The sequence below is a fragment of the Hakea prostrata genome, chromosome 8 (genome assembly GCF_041222555.1).
Source record: "Hakea prostrata isolate BN-2017 chromosome 8, UWA_Hpros_2, whole genome shotgun sequence".
Lineage (NCBI taxonomy): Eukaryota > Viridiplantae > Streptophyta > Magnoliopsida > Proteales > Proteaceae > Hakea > Hakea prostrata.
The window spans coordinates 34,108,931-34,133,117 of NC_142607.1; the positions used below are offsets into that span (position 1 = coordinate 34,108,931).

Here is a 24,187-nt window from a genome sequence, read left to right on the forward strand (position 1 = left end):
TAGTGCAATTAACAGGTCTGGTGATTTTAAAGAGGCTCTGGCTTTGTGAAAATTTCTTCTGCCAGAGGACGTAACTCTGCAAGCAGCAAGGGAAGCTTCTATTCACACACGGTATGGACATTATTTATTTGATAATGGGAGCTTTGAGGAGGCCATGGATCAGTTTATGGCATCATTAGTGGACATCACCTATGTGATGTCTCTCTATCTATCTATAGTTCTTCCAAAGGCACATACATATCTATAATCTAATCGATGATTTGCCCCAAGAAAATACATGGTCAAATTGAAATGGCTGACCTGTTTTGTAGAATGCATTCTAAGCCTAATGAGTGTTGAGCATCCGAAACAAAGTCCTTATTTTTCTGATCCTTGGAAATGATTTCAGAATTCCACCAAGAAGACTCGATACCCAACACAGCCTGTAAGAGTATGGTTTATATTGCACTTGCTGTTGCAGATCATCATCCGATTGAGCTTCTGTGTATGCTTGTGTTCAGTAAAGATTTTTTTTAACTGCTGGATGTCTTCCTTAACTCATTGGAGATTCTTGTTTGACAGTCACATTGTTTTGATTTCTTTGCATTGCTGCTTCTGAAGGTATGGAAGTTTGAAGTGTAGAGTAGTGGGAAGGTATGGATGTATGAAGTGCTGGGATAATCTTATATATTATTGTAAATGGAGATGAAATATTTGTACAACTGCAGAGAAACAAGAAAACAAAATTTTCTCATGTTTATATGCAGGGGATGCCACCACATACACGATACACCTAGCTAATTATCTACAATCTAGAGAATCAAATGAGAAGAACAAAGAGATTCTCTCATGACCATGGTTGCAAGAGAAATTGGTCCTCGCTTCTCCCCTCCAAAGTGTCGAAAGAAAATTTTGATTATAGCATGACTAAATATGGCTAAGATGCAAATAGTTGAAGGATTGGGGTATTCAATATCTTGCCAATTTTGTTTTCTTGCCTAATAGTTTACTATTAGATATTAGTGAAATAGATTACCACCCAACAAAAAAAAAAAAAAAAAAAAAAAAAAAAAAAAAAAAAAAAAAAAAAAGAAGAAGAAGAAAGAAAAAGAAAAAGAAAAAGAAAAGAAAGAATAGACATTGGTGAAATATGCATTCTGTTAGTACTGTATATAGTTAACTTATGACGGGAGTTTGAGTAAATAGAATATAAGTTTAGAGGAGTCATAGAAGTTTTATTTTGTTTTGTATGTTTCTTTTAATTGCATATAGATATCAGTACTATAAACAAATTTGTGAAGTGTCTTATTTGTTTTTATTATTAATCATAAAAGAATGTCTAGTTATCCTTCTGGCTGCGTATAGGAAGGATGAGATATCGTCTTATCTTTAATGAGGCAGGAATCCATATATTCTATACTGAACTGATATGAAATGCTTAGTTCCTAACCATTCATTAATTAGGCTTTTTATTAAGTTTCTAACCGTGGGTTTCCCTATAGTGTTATGATATATTATTCTCCTTTTATGATTTTTAGGTTTAGAATTGAAGCTTTAAGTTTGTAGGTGGAAACAGAAATAGGAGGAAATACATCTTGGGATTCATCGTTCAGACTATATGTTTGATGCTCAGACTAATGCACTTCTCCAAATAGAGCTCAATACAATTTCAGCTCCTTTTGCTGGCCTTGGTTCTGTTGTCAGTAAGCTTCACAGGAATTTGCTCAACCACTATGGAAAGAAACTTGGTTTGGATCCCTCCAAGGTCCCCAAAAATGATGCAGTTAGTGGGTTTGCAGAGGCATTAGCTAAAGCTTGGAATGAGCATAATAATTCTAGGGCTGTAATTCTGTTTGTGGTTCAACTGTCGAGCGCAACATTGGCAATCAGTCCGTCCTTCGATAGCTTATGAAATAACCGCATCAGCTGCATCTTACATCCGTTCTCATGCAAAAGGTCTCCTCTCCTTGGGTTCAATCTAGCCTTGAGGATGCTAGCATGGATTCATTGCCAAGTACTAGATGAGGGTTTGTTCACACCTATTTACAATTATAAAGTGGCGGCTTACATGGTGTTGTGAATAAGTTACCAAGCTATTTATTTAGTGAAGGAGACCAGTTTTGGAGCTACTTTACCAGGCTGCTTTATCTTCTCCCCTATCTAGTTAGAGTTTAGCTGCCATGGGTAACTCCAATCTTATCAGGCATAGCAGGTCTCTTGCTGGTTTTTCTTCTCACCCAATATTTTCCAACTGCGTCTTAGCATGAGGAATGGGGAATTTCAGAGCAGGAAATGCTGCTAATGGAGAAACAACTCCAATCAAGAAGCATATTGAAGAACTAAATACTTTCTCTTCTAAGTCAGTTTCTTCCTCAAGGTTAATTTCTTATATCTTTGAAATTGGAAACGAAAGCATAACAGCCACAGATGATGGTAGCTTGAGCAGCAGCAGCAGCAATCGATGCTACATCCCCAATATTCTTATTTTCCAAAAGCTCTTCTATTCAAGTATCAACTCCTCAAAGAAGCATTTCAAAGATTCTTGAAGAATTCGAGTACAGAAAGAGATCGTGGAGCAAGGAATCTACTGCAATAAAAAGATAAGTATATTAGAGTTTCCTGGTCATCATCTCCTTTTCTAACAATATTTGATTTACAAATTCCTGGTCATCATCTCTTTTTCTAACAATATTTGATGTACAAATTCGTGGTCATCATTTCTTTTTCTAACAATATTTGAAATCTTTGATTTACAAAGATGCTTTCTACATTTGATAATTGATCAGGAGTGTTCGCCACATACAACCTAGAGATGAATGTGGAATATCAAAAGGAATATATCAAAAATTCCAGATGAGTGCAGCTCTTTACTTGCAGATGGTTACTTACTGCAGCTTCACCAAGGGCCTTGGTTTTCTACTACCATGGTTATGGCATAGAATGCAGTGACTTCAAAAAAAAAAAAAAAAAAAAAAAAAAAAAGAAGTGAGAAAATTCTTGGACAATGGAATTCATCAGTCCAGAACTCCACATATATTACATTTTTCTTGAGTTGCAATTATTTTACACTTCATATTATCATTTTATTATTTGATCTTGCACTTTCTGGCAAACTTCATATTATCATTTGATCTTTCACTCTGCTCAATTTTAACAGGCTGAACATTAAATCATTGATCATTGTGCAACTCTCTTTAAAGCATTGAAGAACTTGAATGCTTAGAATGAATTCAAATGAACTGGGGAAGGCAAAGGTGAGACATTATGTCCAGAGGGCTGGACTGACTCAGCTGCCCCCTCTGTATTCCTTTCACTCCTAGGATTCTCTTCTTCTGCACACCTTTTTTCTCGTCAGCCAAATTGGTTCTTCATCAGTCATGAAGGTTTTCGTCAGCCATTCTCTAAAGGCTTCTATCAGCCACATAAAAGGTTTATCTCAGCTATGAAGGCTTCTGACTAGCAATTTTTTATATAGCGGAGGGCCACCAAAGATTTGCATAGAAGCTGTTTAAGGCGACCATGAAATATAATCCATCTCAAAAGATATTATCAGTAGCAAGAGCAGATGTTCCTTTTATGCTTGAAGATTTATATTATTAATAGCAAGAGCAGAGGTTCCTATTATTCTTGAAGACTTATTTCTATCAGCTGTTATCACTTAAAGATTCTTCTTCAATCTTGCAAAAGGTCTTCTTCATCAAACCAGCCTTCTAATCATGCTTTTTAAAGCTGATCCAGGATCATTCCTTCCGAGGGTGATCCCGACTTTCCGAAGTTAGGCTCTTGTAAGCCAGCCTGATGAGGTAGCCTTCCGAGGCCTGGTCATGCCCTACGAAGCTGACCACGGATCATTCCTTTCGAGGGTGGTCACAACTTTTCAAAGTCAGGCTCAAGTAGCCAGCCTTCCGAGGCCTGATCATGCTAGTTGGTCAAGGATCATTCCTTCCGAGGGTGGTCCCAACTTTCCGTAAGTCAGGCTCAAGTAGCTAGCCTTTCGAGGCAGCCTTTCGAGGCAGCCTTTCGAGGCAGCCTTTCGAGGTCTAATCACATTTTCAGAAGCTGATCAAGAAGATTTCTTACAAGACACATTATATTGAAGATTCTAATCAAAGTTGCTAAGACTCTCTTCAGCTTTTGTCTAAGGATAGAAAGTTTCTGATCAACTATTAAGGCTCTTGTCAGCCGTTTTCTCTAAAGACTTCTGATCAACTATTGAGGCTCTCATCAGCCGTTTTCTCTGAAGGCATCTGATAAGTTATTAAGGCTTTTGTCAGCTGTTTTCTCAAAAAGCTTCATCAGCCACTCTTTCTTAAGAATACTTCATCAGCCACTCTTTCTTAAGAATACTTCATCAGCAACTGATCAGAAATACAACAAGTGATCAGAAGTATAGTATGTGGTCAGATGTGCAGCAAGTCAAAGATTGCTGCCCCCTTTATGTTCCTTTCATCCTCAAGATTCTCTTCCGTCGTCCATTTTTTCCTTTCTAAAATGATTTGGGGGCTGAACATTTTCCAAATGCAAGAGAAGATCAAGATTGGATGCAAAGGCAATTTTCTACACATGTCATGTATAAAAGGATCCAAATTCAGCCACATAGTTGGTGAAAAATTTAAAGATAAGCTCAAGTATTGAAGAATTCTCACAACCAATACAAGATGAAGAATATTCTGAAGTCATTTGAAAGAAAGATTCAAACCTCCTGACCAGAGTCTCATATAAGTTCAACCTGATCAACAGGCTTGGGGGCTCGTGTTGTGACTAAAATATCCACTTCCGGTTTATACCAAGTCTAACCAGGTTCATCCGGATTCAGCTGATGAGATGAATGAATTTAAGGGTCCGCCCAAAGGTTAAATAAAGGTTTATCATAGCCATCCGATCTATACTTTCCATCCGACGGTCATCAGTGATAAGAGACAACGTATTAAAGTCTATAAATAGGGCCAAGATGCTCATGAGATGTAAGGTCATTCGAATATTCACACTCTTCTCGCTTATTTTCCATTAAAGCTCTCTGAGAGCTCTGAAAACACTACTTCTGATCAACTACTGACTAGATCGTCGGAGACGGGCCAATCAAGACGATCGGCTCCGTTTCCCACTGATGTTCTATTTTTCAGGAGCGAGAGGTTGATTGACTGTAAAGCGAGCCAGATCGATCCAGACCTGAGTGATTTGGTGCGAAGATTACGATTAAAAGCCTCCGGCAATTTTAGCACCAACACACATTCTAGAATTTAATTTCGTAATTCATCATAAATCTAGTATAAAGAATAAAGTTGTTGAAGCTCTTAGTTGTAAACATTGTCTTCTCATGACATTGTCTTATGAAATCATTGGATTTGATATTTTACCAAAAAAACTATAAAGTTATCTATATTTTGCGAAATTTTGGAAGAATGCGAAAATAATAAAAGTGATAATTTTAACATTCTTTTTATGGATACTTGTTAAAATAAAAAAAAAAAAAAATCAACTTTGTCTACCAAATGGTTTTTCTTTTTAAGACTATATGTCATCTCCAAACTGCATGGTAGTGGTTTAGGAGGCCATTTTGGAAGAGACAAAATTTTTAGCATTGGTTAATGACTGTTATTTTTTGCCCAAGTTAAAGCATGATGTTAAAAGATATATTAAACAATGTATAGTTTGCCAAAGGACTAAAGGAAAGGTTCAAAATTATGGACTTTATCAACCATTACCTATACCAAATCACCTTGGAAAGACTTGAGTATGAACTTTATTGGAGGACTCCCAAGAACTCAAAGAGGTTTTGATTTTATTTTTGTTGTGGTAGATAGGTTTTCAAAAATGTTTCATTTCATTCCTTGCAATAATACCACTGAGGTTTCAAATGTTGTGAGACTATTTTTCAAAGTAAGAATTAAGCCCAATAGTATTCCTAGGACAATTACCTTGGATCGTGACACTCAGTTTGTGAGCCACTTTTGGATTATCTTGTGAAAACTTATGGGCACTAAACTACAATTTTCAAGTGCTTATCATCTACAAAACGATCTGAGGTTGGGAATTGGTCACTCGATGATTTGCTTCATTGTTTTATAGGTGATCATACTCATCAATGGAACTTGATTCTACCGCAAATGAAGTTTGTCTGCAATAGTTTGAAGTGTCGATCCACTAAAAAATGTTTCCTGAAGATAATGTTTGGATGAAGCCCAAGTCACATTTTAGACCGTGTTCTAATTCCGAATCCTAATAAGAGAAATTCAGAAGCAGAAGAGCTTGCAAATCATATTCATGAAATCCAAGAGCAACTTCGAGCCAACTCCAAAGAGCCAATAATCAATACAAAGAAGATGCCGATATTCATCGACGTTATGTGGAATTTGAAGAGGATGACTTGGTGATGGTATATTTGTGAAAAAGAGATTTTCAAGTAATACATACAAAACAAACTCAAGCAAAAAAATATTAGTCCTTGTCGAATCCTTAAGAAAATAGGACCTAATGCTTACCATATTAAGCTACCCGAAGGCATGAATATTAATCCTATTTTTAACTTCTCAGATCTTTACTCATATTATGGTTATCCAAACTCGAGGACGAGTTCTTCTCAAGTGGGGGAGGATGATGAAGCCCAAGCCCAAATGGTCATGAGAAATTAATGCTCTTGATCATTCAACCCCCACTCCTCTTTTCTCCCTCTCTAACATCTCTCTCTCTCTCTCTCTCTCTCTCTCTCTCTCTCTCTCTCTCTCTCTCACCCCCCTGTCTTTCTCTTTTACTGTTTCTCTTGCTCTTTACTTGTAATCTCCATTCTATATATATGCAATCCCATCATGGAAAGAGGTCATTATTTTGGAAGATAGGTTTTTCTTGTGCACACTTGTGTTGAAGAGTTGAGTGAATCCCCCCCACCTTGGGTTGAGTGAGTCCCCAAGTTTTATCATTTCCTTGTATCATCATTCAAGATTAATAGTGAAGATCATCATTTGTGTTGTCTTTGGATGCATCATCCCATCCCCCAAAAATTCATATTTAGGGATGAGATTTGTTCCACATGACATGCTTTTTCCCATTATTAATTTTAATACAAATTGATTTTTATCGAAAAAAAGAAAAACACATCTCGTATTCTTTTAGTCAAAAAATATCACCAAAAATATAAGACCACCAATAAAGAAGACAAATCAAAGACAAATGCTCACTCAAAGGCAGGATGCGAACTTTTGGTGAAATTCGCCAATTCTCCCTCGGTAAACCCGACGAACCGGTGAATTTTGCCAAATATCGCCCGGTTTGCACTTTTATCCTTTGTTTTATTATTTTTAGTTTTGCAAACATGGGTTTTCAACTTTTCATGCAGGGTCGTGTTCATGTATGGCTTACATGGGTTGCAATTGGAATGATAGATTGGTACATTAACTGTGTCCTCAAGTGTATTTTAAAAGATTCGATTAGACAATTCACTACTTATGTTCATGTAATGTATATTAATATAACATCACATGAACATTGGGGACCAGGACATTACCTCCATTACCAAGTCCGTCAAATAAAAATGCATTTTTATTAAAAATTTGAAATGAAAATTTGAACCATGAGAAGGTGAAAAGAGGTTCGTTTTAAAATAATATTAATAATTAAAATTATAATTGACACTGACATGACATATGAAGTAATTTTAAAAATTACTCTGTTTTTCGGGAGAACATCTAATGTATCCATAATATATCGCTTTTCTTGGTGATATTTTGTGAAATATCACGTGATTTCGGTGATTTTTTTCCCGTTTCAGTTTCGTTGGGGAAAAAGTTTTGCCAATCATTGAACCGATCGAAATTAAGCGCATTTTGGCTGAAATTTGGCAATATGTTTTTTCAATTCAAAAGTATATTCACCTAAATTTTCAGAACCACCCCCTGAGGTATCCCCTAAAATTAATGCCACCCTTGAGTTATCCAATTTAGCACTACTCCTTGAGGAGCAGGTGATGTGATTTCTGGCAAAGTGAAGGTGAGGCAATAGTGGTTTTTTTTCCTCTCTTTCTTTTTTTATTTGTTTGGGGGGGGGGGGTTTACATGGTGTTGTGACTAAAGTATCCATTTCCGGTTTATACCGGTCTAACCAATCTTAGCTGGGTTCGATTAAGAAAATAAAGGAGGGATGATCAGCAACGTCCAAAGAGGAGCGATGATCCGACGGTCATGATTGAAAAAGTGTTATAAGCGGGAAAGTTTATATAAAGGGGAAAGGAAGACTCAAGGAAGGTAAGTCTCTGAAATCAACCAAACTCTAAATTCACTCTGATTGAACTCCATTAGAACACTTTAGCAGCTCCAGTGAGCTCTGAAGCATCGTCTTCACAATACTGACTAGATCGTCGGAGACGAGACGCTGATCAAGACAATTGGCTCCGTTTCTTACTAGTGTTCTATCTCTTTCAAGAGTGAAAGGTTGATTGATAGAAGAGCGAACCAGATCGATTCAGATCTGAGGAGTACGGTGCGAAAGCAACGGTTCAAGGCGATCGGCAGAATTAGCACCAACATTTTGTTCAAGGGGTATTTGTCCTATTAAATTTAAAATTAAATTCTATGAAAGGTCACTAACTTCGTTTTAATGATTGTGACCCAATTGTAATTTTGGGCACATTAGCGAACACAAGTTTAGACCAAAATAAGTGATCCAAACATTAGTTGTATATTAGAGACTGTGAGAAAGGAGTGGCTTCAATGGACCCTTTAGCAATGATATCGGAAGAGAGCTTAGCGGTGATTGGTGCTTCGACGGAGGAACTCGATCAATTGAAAATAAGTAGTAAGAAAGTAAAGCGTGGACAACCATGCTAAGGGGATGATCCAAAAAATTCTTCTTCTCCTTGTTCGCAGGTTGACGTTGATAGAGACACATGGATTTCTCCTTCCTCTTGTTCTTATGTCGATATGGTTAGAGGCTCAAGATCCACCACTCAAATAGAAGATGACCAGAAGATGGAAGACGAAGGATATGACAACGATGGGTTTTCCTATGAGGGGCTTTCGGATTGGGAGACGGATAGTGAGGAGATTGATGAAGAAATTCTTAACGAGGAAGAGAAATTATGCCCGACAATTGTGTTATCAAAAAAGGAAAAGGAGAGGCTACGAGCTCCTTGGCAACAATCGCTCATAATTAAATTAGTAGGGCGATCAACGGGATTCCTGTTCTTATCTAAGTGTTTGCCTGCACTATGGAAACCGGTAGGCTCTCTACACCTAATTGATATAGGGAATGAATTTTTCATTGCAAAATTTGGAGCACAGGAAGACTATAGGAAAGTGCTAACTACGGGTCCTTGGATTGTTGGCGACCATTATCTCTCCATTAGAAAGTGGGAACCTGATTTTAACCCAGCAGAAGCAGAGGTTCGAAAATCAGTGGTGTGGGTACGGTTCCTAGGAGTTTCAATTGAATACTTTGATACACACTTCTTATCTAATCTTGCAGGAAGGATAGGGAAGGTTATTGAAATTGATTCCACTACGGAGGCTGCCACACGAGGAAGGTTTGCAAGGGTCTGTGTGGAGATAGATTTGCAAAAACCGTTATTATCTAAATTCAGAAGAAAAGGAAGAGTGCATCAAATCCTCTATGAATTGCTACATATATTGTGCTTCAAGTGTGGGAAGTTCGGTCATAATCAAGATCAGTGTCCATCTACAAGAAACGAGGATATAATAGAACCTACTACTAATGAAGGAGAGGAAGCCCAAGCAGAGCTGATCAATGCCACAGGTAGAAACAATCTCCCTCCTCTTGATACTTATGGACCATGGATGATCGCCCAAAAACCACTTTACAAAAGGAAAATGATGGGAGGAGGGGAAGTCGGTGGGAGTGATAGAAGGGTAGAGAATTTTGTGGCAGGAGGAAACTCAGCTAGAAGAGTGGTATCTAGATCAAGATTCATGGCCCTTAGTACGGAGAATAACCAAGATATATTGGGAGAAAATCCTAATGTAGTTAAGGAAGTTGATGTGGCCTCATCTCAACAACTAAATTCTTTAAATCATGACAGCCATGTGAAGAATAAAAGCCAAAACAATAAGGATTATAATGTGGTATTGGATGGTAATCAATTTGAGAGACATGTGTCAGAAAAAGAAATTACAGAGCCTCAAACACAACACCCCTATAGGATACCAGAAGTTTTAGCGAATGCAAAATTCAGGATTGGAAATGAGGATAGCAATGATCAAGTGATAAGCAATAATCCAGTGGTAGCTCCTTCAAATCAAGAAAATCGAAATCCGAATATTCAAAATTCAACACTAACCAATTCTGCCTTAGAGCGGAGTCAGGAAGGAAGGAAAACAAATATATTAAGTGACCATGGGAAGCCACCGGATCATTGCCAAGAACCATGCTTGGAGGATCAGAGGATGGATGATTTATGTGAAAAGAGCAGTGGAGATAATTCCGCTATTAGGGAAGAGATGATGATAGATGGGGAGATCCCCCGAAATAATTGATTTTTAATGATAGTTTTCTGCTGGAACTGCAGGGGAGCAGGGAGTAAAGCCTTCACCTCTACTCTTAAGCATTACAGAAGTACTTATAATCCAGATTGCATAGTAATTATGGAGCCCCGAATAAGTGGTGAAAGAGCAGCAAAAGTTATACAGAAAATGAAAGGTGTTGCTAGCTATCAGAGTGATGCAATAGGTCTAGCAGGGGGAATTTGGTGCATTTTTTTAAACAGTGAATTGAAGGTGAAGTTACTTCATGAACACCCTCAACTCCTTTTGTTCGAAATTATGGATAAACATAATATTCCTTGGATTTTTGCTGCTGTATATGCTAGCCCACAGGAAGGCAATAGACGATTTTGTTGGGAAGAATTGGCAACTGCAGCTGATCAGTTTAAACTACCATGGCTTTTAGCTGGAGATTTGAATGATGTCCTAGATGAATCAGAGGTAAAGGGAGGAGCAGCAGTTCAGATTAAAAGATGTGAGAACTTCAGCAAATATATTAACAGGTGTAATCTTATTGATATGGGAGCAGTGGGACCAAAATTCACGTGGCGTGGACCTAAATGGGAGGGTTACAAGAGAACGTATAGAAGACTCGATAGAGGTATGTGCAATGCTGATTGGAGAGTACTTTGTCCTGATGCTGTAGTTCAAGTTGTGCCTAGAATTAAATCTGATCATCACCCACTAGTCATTGATTTGCAGCCTATAGTTCAAAGAAGGAAAAAGAAAGTGTTTCGGTTTGAAGCTATGTGGATGACTCATAAAGATTTTCCTAAAGTAATTGCAGATGGATGGGAAAGCAATAAAGAGATTCCGGAAGCCCTTCACTTTTTACAAAATCATTTGGTTACTTGGAACTATAATAATTTTGGGAGTATTAACGTGGCAAAGAAAAAACTGCATGCTCGGCTAGGGGGTATTCAGAAACGACTAGCAGATGGATTATCTAACCCTTTCCTCAAGAAATTGAAAAAAGAACTGCAAGCTGAATTGGAAAAACTTCTTGATAGAGAGGAGATTATGTGGGCATAAAAATCTAGAAAAATGTGGATGTTATATGGGGACAGAAACACAAAATATTTTTCACACTTCAACCATCATCAGAAGATGGCGGAATAAGATTGAAGAACTAAAATCTGATGAAGGTGAATGGATTCGCGATCCAGCTGAGCTACAGGCACATGTCACTGGATTTTATAAAAATCTACTTTCTGAGGAGCAATCAAATAGCCAGGTACTTCACTCCCTTCATTGCTTTCCTACATTAAATCATGTTGGTTATTATCACTTGGGAAAATGGTTGATGAAGATGAGGTCTACAAGACGGTTAGACAGATTAGTCCATGGAAGGCACCTGGTCCGGATGGATTCCAAGCTACCTTCTACCAAAAATCTTGGGAAGTGGTAGGGCAAGCAGTCACTAGGATGGGGAAAGATGCTTTTGAAGGAAAAATAGATGCCAAATTGAATGAAACATATCTAGCCCTCATCCCTAAAGTGGACAAACCTGAGTTAATTTCTCAATTCAGGCCAATTTCTCTATGTAATGTGAGCATGAAAATAATTACTAAGGTTATTACTGCTAGATTAAAAGAGTATATGCCAAGCCTCATATCTCCAAATCAGGTCAGCTTCGTTCCAAGGAGACATATACAGAAAAATATCATTATTGCACAAGAAATATTTCATACTTTGCGCAAGAAATCCAACAAACAACTCACTATGGCCATCAAGATTGATCTTGAGAAAGCTTATGATCGGATTAGGTGGAGCTTCATACAAGAAACCCTCACACTGGCCAATCTTCCGAGTAGTTTGATTGATGTGATTATGAAGTGTATAACCATAGCACAACTAGGTGTTCTTTGGAATGGGGAAGATACAACTTTTTTCCAACCCACTAGGGGCATTCGGCAAGGAGATCCTTTGTCACCCTATATTTTTGTGATGTGCATAGAAAGATTATCACATTGTATACAAGATGCTGTAAGTGATGGGCGATGGAAACCTATCAAAATTGGGAGGACCAGGCCATGCATTTCTCATCTAATGTTTGCAGATGATGTACTTCTTTTTGCCGAAGCCACGATTGAACAGGTAGCAACAATCAACGATTGTCTCAACAATTTTTGTATGGCTTCTGGAAGAAAGGACAGTACTTCGAAAACTAGAATTTTCTTTTCTAGAAATGTCAGTCGCAATCAAGCTAGAGACATCACCCATGTCAGCAAGTTCACTGAAACAAAAGAAATTGGTAAATATCTAGGAACCCAAATTTGGAATGGACGGGTTAAAAAGGAAAATTACCACCATATTTTAACTAAAGTGAAGAGTTGACTGTCGAATTGGAAGGTTAATTCACTTTCTTTGGCTGGTAGAATAACCCTTGCTAAATTAGTTATTATGGCTATTCCAATTTACTCTATGCAGTCAGGACCCTTACCAAAAGGAATACTTCAAGATGTTGAAAAATCAGCTAGAGGTTTTTTATGGGGTGATACTCAAAACAAAAGGCGATCTCATCTCATTGGGTGGGACACTATCTGCAAACCAAAAGAGATAGGTGGATTGGGCTTTAGAAATATCGTTAAGGTGAATGAAGCTTTCCAGATGAAGCTTGCTTGGGGGTTTTTAAATTATAATACTATCTGGAAATCAGTTTTGCAGGCAAAATATGGAAGCAGTTGAAGAAAAGAGAAATTCAAAGCTAGTCCGAGTGACTCTCCCATCTGGAAAGCAATTTGTACTGTAGCTCCCAAAGTGCTGAGCAACAGCAAAGTTGATGTTGGCGATGGAACTTCAGTTTTTTTCTGGGAAGATAATTGGCTAGAGGTGGGGCAGAATCTTAAGTCAAAAGCTATATATGATATACCCAGTGGAATGAGTAAGGAAAAAATATCATCATATGTGGATGGAAATGGAGGTTGGAGAAAGGAAAAATTCGAAAATATATTACTTTTTGACTGTTGCATTAAAATTGAAGCATGCCCACCGCCAAGTACAGGTGGAGGAAAGGATGTATGGCTATGGAATCTATCACAGAATGGATGTTTTACAATAAAATCTGCACATGAAGTGTTGGAAGATTCCAATAGTCTTGGTGTGGACATTTCTTTTGATAATAAGTATTGGGAGACCATTTGGAAGTTAAAGGTGCCGCAAAGAATCTCTTGTTTCATGTGGGTTCTAAGTCTGAACAGGCTGCTAACTAATGATAGGAAGTGGAAAATGGGACTCATGAACCACTCATTCTGTAACTTCTGTCTTCATGAAGCCGAAACTAGTCTACATGTATTTAGAGATTGCCAATATGCGAGTGGAGTATGGAAACGATTAATCCCAATGAATCAACAAGGACATTTCTTCAATTGTGATCGTCATGATTGGCTTTACCTAAACATTTGTGGAAATCTATCACAACAACAGAAAGGATGGTCAGCCAATTTTGCCATCACACTATATCTACTGTGGGGATGGAGAAATCGTGATACTCATGAAGAAGACTTCACTCGACCAGGGGGAGGGGTGGAAATGATAAAAGAATACTACTCACATGTGGAGGCAGCTTGGATCCAGGAAAATAATCCACAATCATTATCACGAAGTGTTAGAAGAAAGGCAAAGTGGAAAAGACCAACGGAAGGGTGGCTAAAATGCAATGTAGATGCTGCAGTTGGTAAAGAAGATTTCAATCAAATTGGAGGGGTTTTTCGCAACTCAGAAGGGGAGTACTTGGGAGGTTTTGTGCATAGAATCCCCAAGACAAGTGTTCTTGAAACCGAGCTCCATGCTATTTGTGTAGACATATGCTATGCAGTAGAAAGAAATATGCTACCTGTTTACGTGGAGTCTGACTCTTCACAAGCAATCGATTGTTTGAAATTAAGGGCTCAAAATCAAGGAAGGATGACAAGGATTATTGTGGCGATTCGAGAGTTGGTAGATTTGCATGGAAATATCATCATTACTCATACTAATAGAGAAGCAAATATGGTTACCGATTGGATGGCGAAGAGAACTACAACATTGGAGTCTCCTACGCATTTCTTTCAGGAACCCCCTCAAGGTATAGAGGAGTTCCTTCAGGTGGATCGTTTGACCAGCTCTCTTTAAATTGATTTGGGTTTTTTTTAACCCCATTTATGTATCAAAAAAAAAAAAAAGTGATCCAAACATTATTATTATTATTATTTTGTGTTTTAATAATCCACATAAATAAGGGTGTAAACGGATCAGATTTGAATCGAATAATAGCAATACCATATCTAGATCCTATTATATTTTGATGGATTCATATTATATCCTATCAGTTTTCAGATGGATTCAGTCGAATTCGGATGATAATCGGAGATTATATTTTTAGATTTTAGATTCTTCTAAAGGGGTTTGAATATTGGTTGAATACAAGTTTTCAGCTACCTATTGATATTAGTACCACTTTAGTTTTGAGGATAAGGTTTGAAATTTAATAATTTAGCAACTTTGGTATTTATTTTAGTTAAAAATCTAGAAAATATTCACATATCTCATGCAAAGAGTTTATAAAAATTAAAAATAAATTCAAATAAGTAACTTAATCAAATAATTATAGTAGATTGATAATAATCGGTTGTAAAGAGTATTACCATATCCACATTCTATTAGTAATCGGATAGATTTATTTTTGAAGCATGAGATTTTTTTTTTTTGGTACAAAGGGGAGCCGGGGGATGGGGATATTAATATGACTCAACAAGAGTCGAACTCACGACCTCTTCACTAAGAGGTGTTGGTTTCACCACTAGAACAGCTCTGCGTTGGCAAAGCATGATAGTTTTTATAAATGGGGGATGAGGGTATTAAATATGCCGTCTGCAAGGGTTGAACATATGAGTCTTCACTAGGAAGTATAATTCGACGGATTTGAATACCCCCAAACAGATAAGGATGTGAATTTGAAAACGAATTTCGATTATCCATTTACACCTCTCCACTTAAACTTTTGTTGGGGTAATTGTATTACAAATTCCACAAAACACAAAAAATGAAATTGCAATATAATTAAGATGAAGATCCTTAGCCAATCCGGAGAGCTTGATGTTGCAATCGAACGAACCACCATTCAATGAGATTGAGTCACACCTTAAGTGCTATCTTTAAGGTAATTGATGCACCCTACTACCAAGGGTTCTTCACACCACTACCTCTAAGATAAAACAACCTCCAACTAGAAGATGAGGTAGTTCTTCTAGTCTCTTCAAGGAGCCAAAAGCTAGAGCACAACACTTAGACCAACTCAAAGAAAAAAATTAACTTTGTAACATAGATTATGCAAGTGTGAGGAGTGTCTCTATTGCACACCACATGCAAGGAAGGGTTGGGTTTATATAGGCCGAAACCTCACCTTTACACCCCCACCCCAAAACCCCCCCCCCACCACACAAAACACCCCCCACCATAAATCATCCACCCCAACAATTAGGTTTAAACCCTTAAAAAACCAAAACCCCCCCCCCACCAAAAAAATTAAAATAAAAATAAAAAAAGAAAATAATATTTTTAAATTAAATACCCCCCCCCCAAAACCCCCCCCCCCCCCCCCACCACCCCCCCCCAACCCCCCACGACCAATGTCATGAACAATTTTGCTGAGGTCCTGCGTAATTAATGCGCAGGACCGTCAAGCCGACCGTCCGATTAGATCGGACGGCTGGCTGCATCCTTCTATTAAAAAAATATAAACCCACCTTTAATGCTTACTTTTTGCTGACAGATCGGTCCAATGACAAACCAGCAGTTCGAGTGGTATATGTAACTGAAGTACTAGTATTTCATACAAGTTTGGTTAATACGTTTTAAAAACACAACATACAAAATACGTATATACGAATTCAAAAACCAAAACCAGCGGTTCAATTTTGCTTTTCAAAATGTTTTGAAAACACCCAAAACCCATGGCAGTCACCCGCCCAACTCATTTTACGATTTGGAGCTCTGAAAATTTGGAGAAGAAGAAGAACAGCAAGCCCTCTTGAGAACGAACTCGCTTCCGTTGATCGCATCTTGGAGAAGCTTGAGAAGATCTGTCTGTCATTTGAAGAAGAAGAAGAAGCAGAGGAGAAGACGAGTTGAACTCGTGTTTCATTTCAAAATCAAAAGCCCCAACTCTTGTTCTAGGTCAACCTCGAATCCTCTTGTTCTAGGAGATATCCTTCAAATTCAGGTATCCATCATCTCTCCCAATCTCTTTTGTGTATGCTTTTACATTTGATAGGATTCATACGGAAGTGCAATTCTTCGAAGGTGTGGTTTTGTGCCTTAGTGGAGGATTTTCAACGATGTTTGAGTTTCTGTTAGTCATTCTTCAATGTCTGATTTTCAAAGAGTTTTCTTTCATGAACAAGCTTTTAGCTCGTCAACATCCAGATTCTTTGTCACTTTTCCCTTTTCTTGAGTGCTCCTCTCTCCATCTCTTTTGTACTCAATTCGATGGAAATATATAGGCCCACTGTAAACAGTCTAACACAATCAAAACATGTTTGGTATGTATTCCAAGAAAATTATTTGGTTTAGAACGCATTTGAAGTTGAGAATAGAGAAGAATCAGATTTCACAATACACTCTTAAGAGTCTATATCTGAAATGGATACAACAATCTCAGTTTTGTGTTTATGAGTTTTATCAGGGAAAGAGAAGCATTTTATTCAGCTTAAACATCACTTACATTTTTGGCAGCTGTACTGAAGGCTTCTTTGTGGGTGATCTTGGGTTCTCTAGCTTTCAGTCTCTGTATCTCTTCTCTGTCAGTTAGAGTTCAATTCTAAGATTAGCAATTAAAGTTTAATACTGTAAACTAATGAACTTCAAAAACAGCAAAAATGAAATTTTATGACTAACTATTCTTACTTGATGAAGTGATTGTAAGCTGATGGAGCTCGTTGCCTCTTCTCTGGGGCTGTTGTGATCAAATATAAGCTCAGGGTTCAGGACTTCAAAACAGAATGTTGAACTAAAGGTTTGATGCATGGGCTTACGCTTGTTGATAGTCTGGTTTGATGCCTTTTTCTCTTCATTGTTGTCAGAAGAGATCATCCGTAAGTAAAGAGGTCTGAACTTTCCTCAGGACATGATAGAATCATGGCAGAGAAGTTTTTATTTATTAGAAGCTGTGTTGCTAGATGAGATTTTGATCTGGTAGCCCTTTTTCTTAAGGGACCTTAGTGATATTGATTTGAATAACATTTTGGGTTCCCCTCAAACTCTGGATGGCATGAAAATGAATTTGTAAACTAGTCTTGCACATTTTAGTTGGGGGTTTTATTTTACCATGTGAGTTGGTTCATCAAAGTTCAAACTGACTGAATATTGATGAGACCATCTGTGCATTTTCTTTTAGATTCATTTGAACAATATGATATTAAACTAGCCTTGGTTATCTCCAATTGTAAGAGATTTAAAGTTTTAAGTGACAATACTGGATTTTCTTTATCCCTGTCTAATTTTGGAATTTTTTCAGTTGAACATTGTAGATCATATAAAGAATTATTTATTTGATCATTAGTAGGACCAAATTTTTTAGCCTTCACCTCTTTTATGTGACTCCTATATGTAAATATTTTGGAATAGTTCTAACAGTGATTCATCTGGAAAATGCTATTTTCCTTACCGTTCTTGTTTCTTCATATGATGTTGACTGAACTTATTGAGTTGACATAATAGTAACAATGGTTATGTGCTATGGCATCTTCAATACGATGGGGCTAAATATTTGCACGTGTATCCTTTTTGCAAAGGCTATTTAAGTCACCAAATTGTATCTACAACAAGGCTAGGACTCAACATCTGAACAAGCTGCGCCAGTTATCTCAGGTAATTTCTTCTGATATACTTAGTATGAGATTGGTTAATCACCCTTCCTTTTCCTCATAACTGTGCATAAGCAACAACTCGGTTAGCTGAGTGTCATCCTGAATTAATTATAAATATGTTATGAAGTTAAATATACTTTCCATTCTCTATTTTGGCTTCTCCCCTGCTTTTACCTTAGTATGATTTCCTTACAGCTTACCAAAGACCCTCAATCTACAACAATCTAAGAGAGATTTGCAGAGATAGAATTGAGGAATCAATCCAAACCATAAATTTTGGATTTTCAAAATGTTATCCATGTTGGGGAGGGGATAGTGCTGATATTTTCCAGATATTTCGTTTGTGATGATTGTAGAGAAGCAGCCGAAGAGGAGGTGTGGAAGACAAAGAAGATCAGAAGACGAGAGGAGAGAGATAAAGACGGGCCCTCAAAAGCCTGCAATTGAAATGAGTGGCATTGCACCAGAAGGAGTAATGCTCTCTATCTGCTTGTTTTTATTCTTGTGTGGCTTCGGGCTCTTCTACCTTCTGGCTTTATTAATAAATCCATCATTCTTTTACTCTCTCTATTCCCTCTTTGGATTGTGGCTTTTCTTTGGCTTTTTCGACCCCTTCCATTGCTTTTACCATCGTTTCCTTTTTAATTTGTATTCTAATCCCCTTTGTTGTTTCTCTTTTGATTTGAAAGAACATCCTATTTCGTTTTTAAACTTTAATGCGTGTTGGTTCTGTTTTATTCATGAAAAAGTTTTATTGGTTCTCTTAATAGTCTCTGTAATTTTAAAGAGAGTCTTTTGCATTCATTTTATGGGTTAATAAAATGCATGGAGTCCTTTGGCCTCTGAAGCCAAAATCTTTATGTATTTTTGGGTTTGGGGAGGAAAAATCAATCTTGTGAAGAACCAAAACGAAGCTAAAGATGGTAAAGAGACACATCTTTTTGGCTTATGATTTGACTATTTGGAGGAAAAGGAAAACGATGAGTCCTGTGGACTTTGTCCTGTGCTTTCATGTTTTTGAGTTCACTTTGGGAGCCTACTTTTAACATCAATCAAATGTATGTTCCTTTCAAGAAAGTTTGGAGTTTGGTCATGAGATAAAAGTATGAAAGCTAGGAAATAATGATCTCATATTCTTTGGTCAGGTTCTATGGAGGAAATTACATATTAGTTGGTGGCGCTTATTGATATGCACGAATGTAGCATTGAGTCAAAAATCAAGATGGCGTTAGGCATGTCTATGTTCCTATTATATGGTTGCTCTGTTTATCGATGAGTTGGTGTATTTGCTTTCATTTTTCTAGCATTTGATCTTTTTCTGATTGGTCTTCTCGTTTCCTTCAGAGGTGCGTATCATAGAAAAAGCTACAGAAGTGAAGAAGCCAGCAGAAAATTGTGTGACTGTAGCATGCACAAGATTGAGGCAAAAGACTCAGTTGATTGAATGGTTGTGATCACAAACTTTGGGGGAAACATTCCTGAAGTTGGGGGGGATTATCTCATGAACTTAAGACAAGGATTTGTCTTGCATCATTGGTACTGGTGTTCCTGAGCTTTTGGGGAACCTACCTTATGAACTTCAGGCAAGGTGTTGGATGTGTCCTCAACTAGTATGTGAACCCCTATTGGAAAGGATTAGTCACATTGGGTTAGTGCATATGCATACACAAATCCCATGCCAGTTATACATGCATGCGTTCACTCATTTACTAGTTACTGAATCATTTTGATTACAATTGCATTTCTTTTTCAGTTTCTTCTACATGATCCTTGCATGGTTTCATCCAAGACATGTACCTGATCAAGAATTTTTTTCAGTTGTGGTTGCCTTTGGTTGGTGGCTCCTTTTTCCTCCTCTTTTTCTGGTCATTGCCACTACTGGCAGGACCTTGTACTTGGCTCCTGTTGTTCACTCCCTCCCCCCCCCCCCCCACCCCCACCCCCACCCTCCCCCTTCCTTTTGGTAATGAAATTATTTATTCATCCTAAAAAAATGCTGTTCATCACTATCGACATGTTACACTTGGGGGGCTAATCTCTTGCTTATTGTTGCTGTAGGCATACAAGGGGATCCATCATCCAAAGGATTTGAAAAAGCTGATTTAGCTCGCAGACGGCTAATATTTGATGACTTTTTTTTATCTTCAGGTAATCTTCAATATGCAATATATTGATGTGTTTCTTCTTTGTGTTCTTGGTTATTAGGCATCTCCTCTTATTACTTGTCCTCCCAGTCCCCCTCAACCCCAAAAGAAGGAGAAAAAGGTTATTCTATATTCGAAAAACCTAAGCTAACTAGCTAAGTGATGTAGCCTCGAATAAAGGTGTTGTGAATCGGGTTGACCCCCCCTTGGCCAAAACCCTGAAGTGGGCCCATCTAGGCCTGACCGAACCCTAAAGAGGGTATTTTGGTCAAAACCAGCCCTAAAAAATTGCTTGTTTTTATTTTCAGAATTTTCTCTTTTTTTTTCTGAAGAGTTTCAGTCAGTTAGGAAGTCCCGTTCGAGTTGAATAGGTTCCTTCAGTCTGTAGTTCCTTTTAATTCCAGCACATGTCAATCAGTGTCTTTAGTTAAATAGAATTTAGCATGTGTCAATTAGATTCTTTTGTTAATTAGGATTTTATTTCAGCATGGGTCAATTGTAGTCCATTAAATCTTTTATTATTTATTTGGTCAGTTGTGATTCAATGAAATGGGATCCTAATCTATAAATGAGTCCGACTTAGGTTTAGAGTCTTTTAGTAGACTATAAATAGCCTATTCTTCCTTTGTGAGTTTCTTAAGTTTGATTATTTGAACAAGAATATTGAAATTGAGAACCGTGGTTCCTGTGTGAGGGGGCCATGGCAAATTTTAAGTAAAGCTTCCTTCTTCAATGATCAGCAACTTTGTCTAGCATCTTTTTTTCAGAAAATTCCAGCAAATATTCACAAGTTCCAAGCAAGTACAGCAAGCCCTAACCCATTCCCCTTTCTCTCTCTCTCCATCGCAGTTGATTCCCTTTCCTTTTCCTTCAATCCCAGCAAGCTCCAGCCCCTCTCTCACCTTCCCCCTCCCCCCCCCCCCCAACCAAAAGAAAAAGAAAAAGACCCTCCCTGCCCCTCCCCTGTTCTGTGCAGGCACCCCCACCCCATTCCCGTGCTGCCACACCTTGGCAGCAACCTCTCTAGGACCCTATCCTGGGGTCTTAGTTCTTCTTTTCGGTCTTCTTCTTAAAGACCTTGTTCTCTTGTGTTCTTTTCTTTAATATATTTATTTATTCATCCAAAAAAAGTATTTCATGATGGAAATGAGGCAATAGGGAATGTACTGATTATATTTTAGAGATTTTGGTGGTATCTCTGTTTGTGCTAAACCTCATGGTGTTATACAGTTGATGTAATTACGATTTTATGTTTCGGATTCATGTACTTTTATCTCTTGTAACCTTTCATATTAATTCTTGTTTTCAGTTGGGAAGACTCTTTCTAGAATTGCTGACTCTCTCAAATCATATTCTATCCATTAGGTCAGATTCACTTGTCTAATGGTTATAACTCACTGTAGGCAGCTTTCATGGTCCCAGCTGAACTTCTATTTCTGCTATAAGTTTACTATTATTTCACAGTTTCTGAAACTGACTTGGCAAATTTCTATTTTCTGTCCAAGGCTAGATCAGCTGATCTAAAAGTTGGATTTTGTTCCAGATTTGGAAGACTGTTTCTTGCACCAGTGGGTTACTCGACCAGAGTTTTGAACCAATCCAACTAGTTACAACTGCTAATCTTAAAAGCTTGTGCCTTAGCAATGTATTTCAACACAACACCTCCAAGTGCTGGGCGATATACAAGCAGCTTTACATGTGGTAACAAAGGGGGGCATGACAACAAACAACATGAACCCCTGACAATTACAAGTTAGAAAGGATCAAATATGCGGCCTCCTGGCTCTGGTCCACCTTGCCCAAAAGTTAGAGCTGTTTAGTAGGGCACAAACATTAACATTTTAACACATATTATGACTCAGATTTGGGAGACTAAATTCTCCAGTTTTGGTTCCGTGAGCCATATGATTCTATTCATTGCTGTGATGTCTATTTCACTCTTATTTATTCCACATAATTCTCAAGACTCCCCCGTAAGCCTGATCCCAGGTTTGAGACTTCCTAGTCCTGCTAGAGTTTTTGTTTTACCTATGCTGCAGTGACATTCCCTTGGTTTAGCTTAGATGTTTACCTTTAACTTTTTTTCCAGGGTTTGGAGGCTTTAACTGTTGTGAAACCTAGTTCTAGAAAATCTGTGATGTCTATTTTTAATATTATATCACAATTCTATTTTGTGGGGATGAGAACATACAGGTTTTGTTTTTTGTAATATAATATTTTATATCAGAGGTATCTGAGATTCATCATATTCTGGTAAACGTAATGTTATTGGTTTTTATATTATTTTATTGTTTTATTGAGTTTTTCTTCAGTACTATGGGAAAAAAGCTGGTTTTTTTCACTATAATGTAAAATGTTGATATCAGCAAATTGGATGGATATTCATGACTGCAAATGAACCTATGCAGTTATGCCTCATTTCTTCAGTGGCCGTACTTTTTTGTACCGTTGCACTATGCATATTGGATCGATGACATTTACTTCTCAGTGCATAACAAAACGTCGGATTCTTTCCCCTCAGGTTTGTTTTTGAGTGCTCAGAGTCTTGTTGAGAGGGAAAAGAAAGTGCCTTCACTTGGAGTAAGTTGGAGGAGAAGTGATGATATGGAGTTGATATTTTCTATGGTGAAGAAGCTCACTGGAGAGCAAGTATAAAAATGAAAATTGGAAAGTAGGGATAAACCAGAGTTTTCTTGTTAAATAATGTACTTCATTTGTAAAATTGAATTTGGATTGATGGAATTGGATCTTCATTTGTAAAATTGAATTTGGCTTTTTGGAACCAATTTTTTTTTTAATTAAAAAAATTATCCCCGCATTTTTCAAACACCGGCATAGGTAACATATGACGGTGTTTATTAAAAACACCAGGATAAGTAGCATATGATGGCATTTATTAAAAATAATGGTAATAAAGTTAAACTCTTATGTCTACTACGACATTTCCAAAACGCCGCAAAAAAAAAACTGTGATCAGTTTCAAATGGTAATAAAGTTAAACTCTTATGTTTCGTTTCAAATGGAATGGTTCATTTTGATCAGTCCGTTTCAACACTGTGATTAGTCTGATGAAACAAAATGGTTCCTTTTTAAATGAAACCATTCCGTTTTAACACTGTGATCAGTCAAGTGAAAAGGAATGGTTCCTTTTGATCAGTCCGTTTCAACACTGTAATCAGTCTAATGAACGGAACCATTCCGTTTCAACACTGTTATCAGTCTAGTGAAACGGAATGGTTCCTTTTGATCAATCCATTCCAACATTGTGATCAGTCTGATGAACGGAACCATTCCGTTTCAACACTGTGATCAGTCTAATGAATGAAACCATTCCGTTTCAACACCAGGATCGGTCGATGAAACGAAATGGTTCCTTTTAAACGGAACCATTTCGTTTCAACACTGTGATCAGTCTAGTGAAACGGAATGGTTCCTTTTGATCAGTCCGTTTCAACACTGTGATCAGTCTGATGAACGGAACCATTCTGTTTCAACACTGTGATCAGTCTAGTGAAACGGAATGGTTCCTTTTGATCAGTCTGTTTCAACACTGTGATCAGTCTGATGAACGAAACCATTCCGTTTCAACACTGTGATCAGTCTAATGAATGAAACCATTCCGTTTCAACACTGTGATCAGTCTGATGAAACGAAATGGTTCCTTTTTAAACGGAACCATTTCGTTTCAACACTGTGATCAGTCTAGTGAAACGGAATGGTTCCTTTTGAT

The 24,187-nt window shown here is 37.6% G+C and overlaps 2 protein-coding genes across 12 annotated transcripts; both read left to right on the top strand.

The window, feature by feature from the left end:
- Nucleotides 1-10,568: 10,568 nt before the first annotated feature.
- LOC149007632 (uncharacterized) lies at nucleotides 10,569-11,498 on the top strand. Its single transcript, XM_089167120.1, has one exon. It carries the CDS (start codon nucleotides 10,569-10,571, stop codon nucleotides 11,496-11,498), a length of 930 nt encoding a protein of 309 aa, XP_089023246.1.
- Nucleotides 11,499-16,395: 4,897 nt separating this feature from the next.
- LOC149007633 (uncharacterized) lies at nucleotides 16,396-23,231 on the top strand. Of its 11 annotated transcripts, none has more exons than XM_089166584.1 (8): nucleotides 16,396-16,668; nucleotides 17,361-18,314; nucleotides 18,670-18,785; nucleotides 19,459-19,545; nucleotides 19,658-19,961; nucleotides 20,067-20,146; nucleotides 20,372-20,461; nucleotides 22,979-23,231. In XM_089166584.1, the coding sequence occupies exons 5-8, from the start codon at nucleotides 19,909-19,911 to the stop codon at nucleotides 23,110-23,112; spliced, it is 357 nt and encodes a 118-aa protein (XP_089022710.1). In that variant the 5' UTR covers nucleotides 16,396-16,668; nucleotides 17,361-18,314; nucleotides 18,670-18,785; nucleotides 19,459-19,545; nucleotides 19,658-19,908; the 3' UTR covers nucleotides 23,113-23,231. The 11 variants fall into 11 exon arrangements, 8 of the variants coding, with proteins under 8 accessions (XP_089022710.1, XP_089022716.1, XP_089022717.1 ...); XM_089166590.1 differs by lacking the exon at nucleotides 19,459-19,545 and adding an exon at nucleotides 21,767-21,822 and having other exon boundaries at nucleotides 21,968-23,231; XM_089166591.1 differs by lacking the exon at nucleotides 19,459-19,545 and adding an exon at nucleotides 21,767-21,822 and having other exon boundaries at nucleotides 22,001-23,231.
- Nucleotides 23,232-24,187: the final 956 nt, after the last annotated feature.

Excerpts from the sequence above, each read along its gene's own strand:
- LOC149007632 (XM_089167120.1), top strand. The coding sequence starts at position 10,569 with ATGGAGCCCCGAATAAGTGGTGAAAGAGCAGCAAAAGTTATACAGAAA.
- LOC149007633 (XM_089166584.1), top strand. The coding sequence starts at position 19,909 with ATGTGTCCTCAACTAGTATGTGAACCCCTATTGGAAAGGATTAGTCAC. Across the intron at positions 19,962-20,066 it reads GAAAGGATTAGTCACATTGG|TTTCTTCTACATGATCCTTG; the intron begins GTTAGTGCATAT and ends TTTCTTTTTCAG. Across the intron at positions 20,462-22,978 it reads TGACTTTTTTTTATCTTCAG|GTTTGTTTTTGAGTGCTCAG; the intron begins GTAATCTTCAAT and ends CTTTCCCCTCAG.